Source organism: Lactuca saligna, chromosome 8 (assembly GCF_052625555.1).
Source record: "Lactuca saligna cultivar CGN05327 chromosome 8, ASM5262555v1, whole genome shotgun sequence".
In the NCBI taxonomy this organism is placed as follows: domain Eukaryota; kingdom Viridiplantae; phylum Streptophyta; class Magnoliopsida; order Asterales; family Asteraceae; genus Lactuca; species Lactuca saligna.
The window spans coordinates 118393057-118401538 of record NC_136424.1 but is presented as its reverse complement, the minus strand read 5'-3'; the positions used below and the strand labels follow the sequence as shown (position 1 = coordinate 118401538).

Sequence of the window (8482 nt, the reverse complement as noted above, 5' to 3'; positions counted from 1 at the left end):
CCAACAACCCCATAATTTTGTTAAGCTCCTAAGACCTGTTGCTGTTGTGATGCCAAATAAAACTGATTTTGGTTTTGCATATTGGGCCTTCATACCTGCAAACCCATAGCAGGGCATAAAATGTCAATTCCCTGAAAACCATGTTGATACCAATTGTCAAATTGACCCTTCAAACTAAATAATAACATAAATGCAAGAAAGAAAAACACATGATAACTTATAGAGGCCAACCCTTTAATGGAAGACTAGTAAAACGTTCATTAAACCCGGAATGGATGGAAATAGAACATAAATGAAAATTCACCCAAAATAAATAAGTAAAATCAAAGAAATATGTGTTACCCACGCCACCTAGTCTACACCTTGACTGTAAAATTATATGTCCATAAATTGATGAATGATCTATAGGAAAGGATTTTTGTGTATTACCCAAGTAAACTTGTTGTTTGATTTCCTAGTATTTGTAGAAGCTTATGAGCCAAACATGGAAGAGAGAGAATACGAAAAACATAAAAAGTGATTTTATAGAATGTTGGGAATATATTGTATTCAATTGAGGTCTTCCTTCAATTTGCTGCAAAGTGGAAGATACATTTGGAGAATTGCCTGGTATCAACAGGCTAAATCAACGTAAAGACAAAACATAAAGACCCATCCAATCTATGGAGAAAGAAAAAAAAGAGCATCTTTATTGATGAAAATATTGATTTACCATTGATGACTTGTGGATGATTTCATAAGGGTCATCCCGTTGGCATCAAGAAGAGCTGGAGAAGTTTCTGAAGTCATAGAGTGAGAATGTTTCACGTGTTCCTCTTGCAACTTCACACCAAGCAAAACCTATAGAGAAAAGACATCTATATATGATGCAGCAGCCTCAGAATATTTTTTATTGTCCTTGCAATAAATATATCCCAAAAGACAGACCACCATTCCAATAAAATCCATTAGGAGTATCAATAGTTGAAAACATAAAAAGACTGAATTTCATATTGCATGCATCGTGTTTATAACATGTATATATCTGTTGGTGCGTTGTCATGCATAAGACTGATTGTTTAATATCATTTGATGTTTCTATTACCCTTTACAGTTCGAATGATCATGTAATAGAAATAGAAATAAAGCAATTACTGGAGTATCAAAAGACTTGTCATAATGTGGATTTATAAAGGATGCCCGAATTCTACACATGAGAACAACTGAACAACATACCTACAAAATCTGTAGCAAGCTTCCCTTCTGTCATCAGAACTTTTACAGATGGGTGTATCTTCCGCTGCAACAAATAGTCATAGATGTAAGCATCCAACCTACCAAAAAATAATTTGATAAAAGTTAAATCAATAAACTTGGTCTACACCTGAAATTAAGGAAAAAAGCCTAAAATGTATGTATGAAATTCAAAAGATAAATAGAAACATACACCTTTCTACTGGCCCCAACTTACCATTGCAAATGAAGAAATGAATGTTTATCTATTTTAAATTCATGCCGATGTAAATCCTTTAATAATGAATAAGATTTTTTTTTTCAAATGTAAAACCAAAAATTATATAGATTCCTAACTTAATCTTCCAATTCCGAATTCAATTAATATTTTTTTTTTCATTCAGACATTTTATCGAACACGTGATATGCATGTATATTTACATTTCTTTTCAAAAAAAACAAGGTTAATGATATAAAATTAACTGGACTTTGGAAATTGACAGATAAGAAGATGAGTAATACAAAGGTTCACAGACTTGAAATCAGATTACCAAAAATCATATAATTATACACTTATTATAAGCCTGGGAGACATAAGAACATGTGTTATAGAAGTGAAAATTGAGATCCGGAAACAAAAATCTGAGAATCATTCTTTTGAATTAGGAATTAACTTCATAGAAAGAGGTCAGACTATCGATCATCGATAATAGTCAAGTAGAAGGCAATGTCGCCACAGATGGACCATGGTGGAGTAGCTACGGTCGACTGACGCGTGGGCCTAATGATGAAATTGTTGGTGATGAATCGACTTCTACCGAGAAGTGGAGATCGATCCTAATGGAAATTGAAGTAGAAGGAGAAGAAGCAGTCAATAGCTGGAGCAGCGAGGAAAACCATCCAGAGGTTTCATACACTCTCACCTATAAACAAAATAGGGGTAGATCCTGTATATAGAGAAATTAGAGACATGTTGAATAATTTGGAGTAAGTGAATGAATCATACATGCTTCTTAATGAACCTAAATCAAGCACCAAAATTCTCCTGCTGCTTCTACGCCTCCTCCCCTCTGCTTCGATCTCTCCTTCTCACGATATTTCTTTACTTTCTCGTTTCATATTCATCCCTAACACACACATACCATATAGCAAGACGAAGAAGGAAGCTGTGTACCAACAGTTCCGGTAAAGACCCCTGCTCGTCGATCACCACCAAGACGAACGCCCTTAGAAAGCAAACTGGGGTGTCGGTGACGGAGAGAGAGAGACGATCGCTTCTTTTGAAACTGGAAGAATCGATTGGAAGGATCGAATGGAGCAGCGGTATGGAGAAAGGTAAAATAAGAGGTGAGAAACAGAGACAAAAAGATATTGACACTGATCCTAATCCGATTGGATTACACGGACGGTGAAGTACAGATAGAACTTACGTCTGCATCTCCAGTTTAAAAAATGACTAAAGAACCCTGAAAAAGAAGGAAATAAAAAGACAAGAAGAAACAAAGAGACAACATTAAGGGGTTACAGGGCGCAAATTGTATTTTAACAAAAGAAGTGAGCAGATCTAATACAGACAATGACAAAAAAACAAAAAACTTAAGGGCTAAAATTAACAAAAATGTGGTTGTTTAATGTTACAATTCTTGGCAATCTTAATATATATATATATATATATATATATATATATATATATATATATATATATATATATATATATATATATATATATATATATATATATATATATAAATAATGTGTTAAAATCTTGTTATTTTGTGTAATACTCAAACAAATATCTTCTCGAAGTTTGTACATATTCCCAACTAAAGTGGTTGATACGTTTAATCACTTTATTGTGTAGACAAAGACAACTAAGACAAGTCTTTTCCCTAGCATGGACGTTGATTTATCCAAATGAATTAGCCGTTGACTCCAATTTTATTTCATAGAATTAGTTCCACCAATCATCTTTATTCCTTCCTCTAATTTTCTAGATCCAATGAATCATCTTCCATGGCTGCAGTCGTCTCTCCCATGTCTCCTCCTGCTAATTTTTTCTCATCCCTCCTATGGCGACGTCGGCACCGCTGCCCAATACAGTCCCCCATTCCTACGTAAGTTCTTCCATATCTATTTATAATTACACAATCGCTACAGATTTTGGTGTTGAATCGATTGCGTGCTGAAACAGCCACGGCGTGTTACGGATATGATCCCGGGCAGTTCCCGTCAAGCAATCTGTTCGCGGCGGCCGGCGATGGGATATGGGACAATGGAGCGGCTTGTGGGCGGCAGTATTTGGTGAGATGTATAAGCGCCGCCCAGCCGGGGACGTGTATTCCTGAGCAGGTGATTCAAGTCAGAATAATCGATTATGCACTTCAGACGGTTTCTTCGCCGTCGTACGGCAGCACCACCATGGTTTTGTCCGACACCGCATTTGGAACCATCGCCAATTCCACCGCCACCTCCATGAACATCGAGTTTCAACAGTATGCTTCCCGATCTCAATCTCTTTATTTTATTTCGCCTAAAAAAGCTAATTAATCTTGATTTTTCTTTTAGATATTACCGTTGCTTTAATTATTTATATTTGAACGTAAGATATTTGAATATTGAAACTAATTAAAATGTCGTTTTTGATTTTTCCAAAAAAGTTATATAATTAATTATTTATAACTTATAAGTATTTCATGTCTTCCGAGATTTATATAAAGAAGATTTTATAAATAATGTTTTTTATTTTATTAAAACATATGGTAAGACCATAAGTTAAGTTACCATCAACACGAGTACTTATTAAATCTAATCATTTAAAATATTCCACGAGATTCTAGCTTTGATTAAATTTATTTTTAATTAATATTTTATTTTTCAGGATATGATAAAGTTTGAATGATGTTGAAGAAGTTGGCGTGTGAATATTAAAGAAAATGTGCAAAGAGTCCACCCTCTTTTTTTCGAGTTGTAAAAATAGATTAATAGTTGTGTTCTTCATTTTTTAGAATAATGTTAATATTAATAAATATTGGATTTTTGCATGTGAAGAGTCAAGACGAATTTGTAAGGGTTGTCAATTGGTTGAATGATTGTTTAATAATGCATCCATATGAGTGTAGCAATCAAAGAGAATTTCTTGCTATCTTCCTATTCTGAAAGTTCTATTCATAGTCCAAGTTTTTGTCTTTCAAATAACAAAAGTTGAAATTATATTAATTATTACATTAATCATTAACACTTTGTTCCTGAGTTTTTTTTTTTTTTTTTTTTTTTTTTTTTTTTTTTTTTTTAAGGAAAGAAATGGAAATTTTTTGATAGAAAGAATGAGAGGTGAAGGAAAATATTAATTATTCTGTGTTCCTAAATTCGAACGAAATAAAAGAAAATTTTTAAGTTTTTGTATTCCCGAATTAGGAAAAAAAGGAAAATAAAACTTAAAAATTTTCTTCCCAAATCCACCTAATTTGGAAGAAAAATATAGCTTCAAAATCCGTTCTCTCCCCTCATTTTCCTTCCATTAATGAAACTCTGAAACATGATTTTCTTTTGACACCCCTCACTTTCCTTTAGTATCTTTCCATTTCTCTTCTTAAGTAGAACTCGGGAGGAGATAGGGGCTTCGTGTGAAGATAGTTGATAAATAAAAGGGATAATGACTTAAAAAGGTAATATATTTTTCAATTTGTACATATTTGGTCACTGAGTTTTTTTTCGTCCACATTTAACCCTTCAACTTGTTAAACTGTACACATTCTGTCCTCATAACCGACTACTCTGGGTTAGTCGGTAAAAATGACTTAATAGGGTAGTATATTTATCACTTTGTACACATTTAGTCCTTAATATTTTTGTACACGTTTAGTTCTGAATGTTTTTTTGTTGCAAAATAAGTCATTTTTGTTTTTGTACTCATTTAATACTTATAAATGATTTTTTTTAGGTTTTTCTTATATCTTATGTGAGACAATCATTAATGAGGTCTTTGGGGTTTTGATGTTTATGTTAATCACGATCTCGACTACTCGGTTGCTTAGGTCATATATTCTGAACGTCATAACTTCATCACACGATCTCATATTTTAACGATTTTTATATTCATTTGTTTGTATTTTAATCTGCTACAACATTCGTTTAGGTTACCTCCGTTAAAAGATAATATATTTTTCACTTACGATCTTTATATCTATATGTTTTTTATGAATGCTTGTATGAATGTTTTATTATAAAATCGTAAGTAAAAGTATATTACAATTTAACGAGAATAATAGTAACGAAAGTTGTAGTAGACTCAAAAAACGAACACGTGGATATAATGATCGTTAAAATCTGATATCGTATGAAGAATTTACGATGTTCAAAATACAAGACCTAAGCTAAACCACAAGACCTACGTAACCAAGCAGTCGAGATCGCGATGGACATAAGCATTAACAACATAAAAAAAAAAACCATTCATAAGTACTGAATGAGTTCAAAGACAAAAAAGACTTAGTTTGAAATAAAAAATATTAACGACTAAATGTGTATAAAATGAAAAATATATTACACTATTAAGTCATTTTCCCAACTAACTTGGAGTAACAAGTCATAAGGAATGAATATGTACAGTTTAACAAGTTGAAGGGTAAATATGAATGAAAAAAAACTCAGTGACTAAATGTGTACAAATCGAAAAATATATTACCCTTTTAAGTTATTATCTGTAACACCCGGTTTTGAAAATATCCTGTTGTGGCTTTGGAGGCCAAGGGTATAGGCGTAATGTAACGATTCGGTTTTGTTCGGAAGGTTAGGCTTGAGTGTGTGGTTAGGGGTGTAAGGCTTCCTGCCACCTTTTCGTGGATATAAAGTTCGTCGGAAACGGACTTAGAATGAAGGAGTTACAACACTTTGAAGTTTTTGGCATTATTGGTCCCTAATGGAGAAAAGTGGCAAGAAGGTATCATGCATGCAAGGTGATAGGCGCGAAAGTACGCCCATCGTAAGTTGGGGTACGCCTGTAACGCCCGGGTTTCAGGGCTAAGCATTTTTGTCAATGTAATAGTCTAGGTCAACTCTTGTAACTCTTTTTGAAGTAATAAAGAAGAAATATTGAGTATTATGTGATGTTATGTGTGTTTATGTGTTTATTATTTAATTATAAATGTATAATTAATAAAGAATAAAAATGAGCGTCAAAATTAAAGTGTGAGATAATCCCGATATCTCTACATAAAGTTGTAGAATATGTCTCAAGGTTTCCGTACATATAAAGAATGCCGAAATCCGAGCTATAACGAAGAAGTTATGCCCGCCGAAGTTTTACAGCAAAACCGGCACGACACCGGAGACATAAATAGTGAATTTACGATAGAAGACTTTTTAGCCTTAGAAATCTAAACAAAAGTCGTAGAATATGTTAAACTAATAACATCGATAAAAAGAACGCCCAAATCTGACTTCGGATGAAGAAGTTATGATTTTTCTAAGATTCGGCTTAGCAGTGCACAGCCCGAAACTCGAATTTTAGTTCGAGCGGTTTTTGGCTTACGCAACCTAAATGAGAGTTGAATATCTCATTAATAGGAACTCAACGGTAAAAAGACAGACGAAAACGGAGTCCGTATGAAGGAGTTATGAACTCTTCGCGGTCATTTAACAGTCTAAACGCCTCCTACTGTTAAATTTGAGATCAGTCGAGAATTAGCCAACGGAGTCTAAACGAAAGTCGTATATCTTGATTTTACCTACGCGTGGATATAAAGAACGTAGAAAAAAGAGCTCGTATGCGAAAGTTATAATTTTTCTAAGTTTGAAGGCTGATACGCGATAGGGGGTGACGTGGCACCACCAGAACGCCACCACATGGACCAACTCGGCGAGTAGGTCCCCCCCTACTCGGTGAGTCCATCAGATTTCTCCCTTATAAATAGTGGTGCCGGGTTCCCTCATTTCCTCACCCCTCACCCATCTTCTTTCTCTCTCTAAACTCTCTCTCTCTAAGCCTCCTTAAGCCCCCTAAAGCCTAGGTAAACCCCCTAGCACCCGAAGGAAGCCCCGAGGCTCACGGAGTTCCGAGAAAAGAGCCTTTCGGCTTAGGAAAGCTGCTCCAGCGAAGCCCAGTTTTCGAGAAAACCCGCTGTAAGTGAGCTACGCCTAACCTATCTTTAGTTTAGCTTATGTTTTAATATAGGAATGTTATTAGGTCCTTAAAATAATTATTTGGGCTATTATTATGAGTTATATTGAGTGTTATTAACGCTTATATAATAATAATAATAGTCATACAATTAATTTATCACGGTTATCATTAGACTAAACCCTAGTGGCATCGATACTAGGTTTTATCGAAGGAAAATCGTTGTGAGAGTATCGAAGCGCTGTCCGAGTGCTGAGTCACCACCTTTCAAGTGAGTGCATAGTTACTTTCAGCTTACACATAGATATGAAGTATTTTATATAAATTACGTGCTATGTGTGCATATTATCTGAATACTTGCTATCTATGCTGGATGAACGTTTTATACATGTTTTCAATGATTTAAACTGTATATGTATTTTGTATCTACAAAATGTGTTGGGTAAAACATGGGTAGATGTAATAGTTATTGTGTGAAAAAATAAAATAATGAGAGGCCTCATTATAGATGTTATTGATGATCCAGTCATCTAGCGGAGTATAGATGACGACCACGGACTATTCTAGACAGTCCAGTGGAACACTAGCAGGCTCGCAACCTGTAGGTGTTTATTTGAACTGTGTGCTCACCAGATGTACTCCATCCCCCCACATGGTTGCCTATTAGGGCATTTATTGCTGAGGAATCCCCTTAGCAGTAGTGTCCATCCCGATGATGATCCTTAGGCTAGGTCCCTTATGATAGGTGTTTAGGGACGTAAAGTGAGGATAACGGGAATGGGTAATCGGGTTATTGTTGATTGATGAAATTAATAAACTTATTTATTGTGGGTTGAAAACCCTATGTGCTCACCAGGCTCCCAAGCCTGACCCACTCAGTTTTATGTATTAACAGTAGTGGCGCATGAGCATAGGTGTGATGTTTTGGACGAGGGATTACGGATATAGGCCTGTAGATATTAAATAATGTAGTAAGGATTATATTGTACTGTTTATACTTTTGATCTGTACGAACATGACATCCCGAGTCTTTTAATGAAATACATTTCTATGGAAATGCTTTTGATAAATCTTTATCATATTATTGTTTTGGGACAAATTCCGCAACCCTTTTATTAAAAGATAACTCTGATTTTGAAATAAAGTATAAAC

At 34.6% G+C, this 8482-nt stretch overlaps 1 protein-coding gene across 1 annotated transcript; it reads left to right on the top strand.

The window, feature by feature from the left end:
• Positions 1 to 3069: 3069 nt before the first annotated feature.
• Positions 3070 to 4354, top strand: LOC145008445 (EG45-like domain containing protein). Its single transcript, XM_078967058.1, has 3 exons — positions 3070 to 3326; positions 3404 to 3704; positions 4091 to 4354. The coding sequence occupies exons 1-3, from the start codon at positions 3212 to 3214 to the stop codon at positions 4095 to 4097; spliced, it is 423 nt and encodes a 140-aa protein (XP_078823184.1). The 5' UTR covers positions 3070 to 3211; the 3' UTR covers positions 4098 to 4354.
• The last annotated feature ends 4128 nt before the right edge of the window (positions 4355 to 8482 follow it).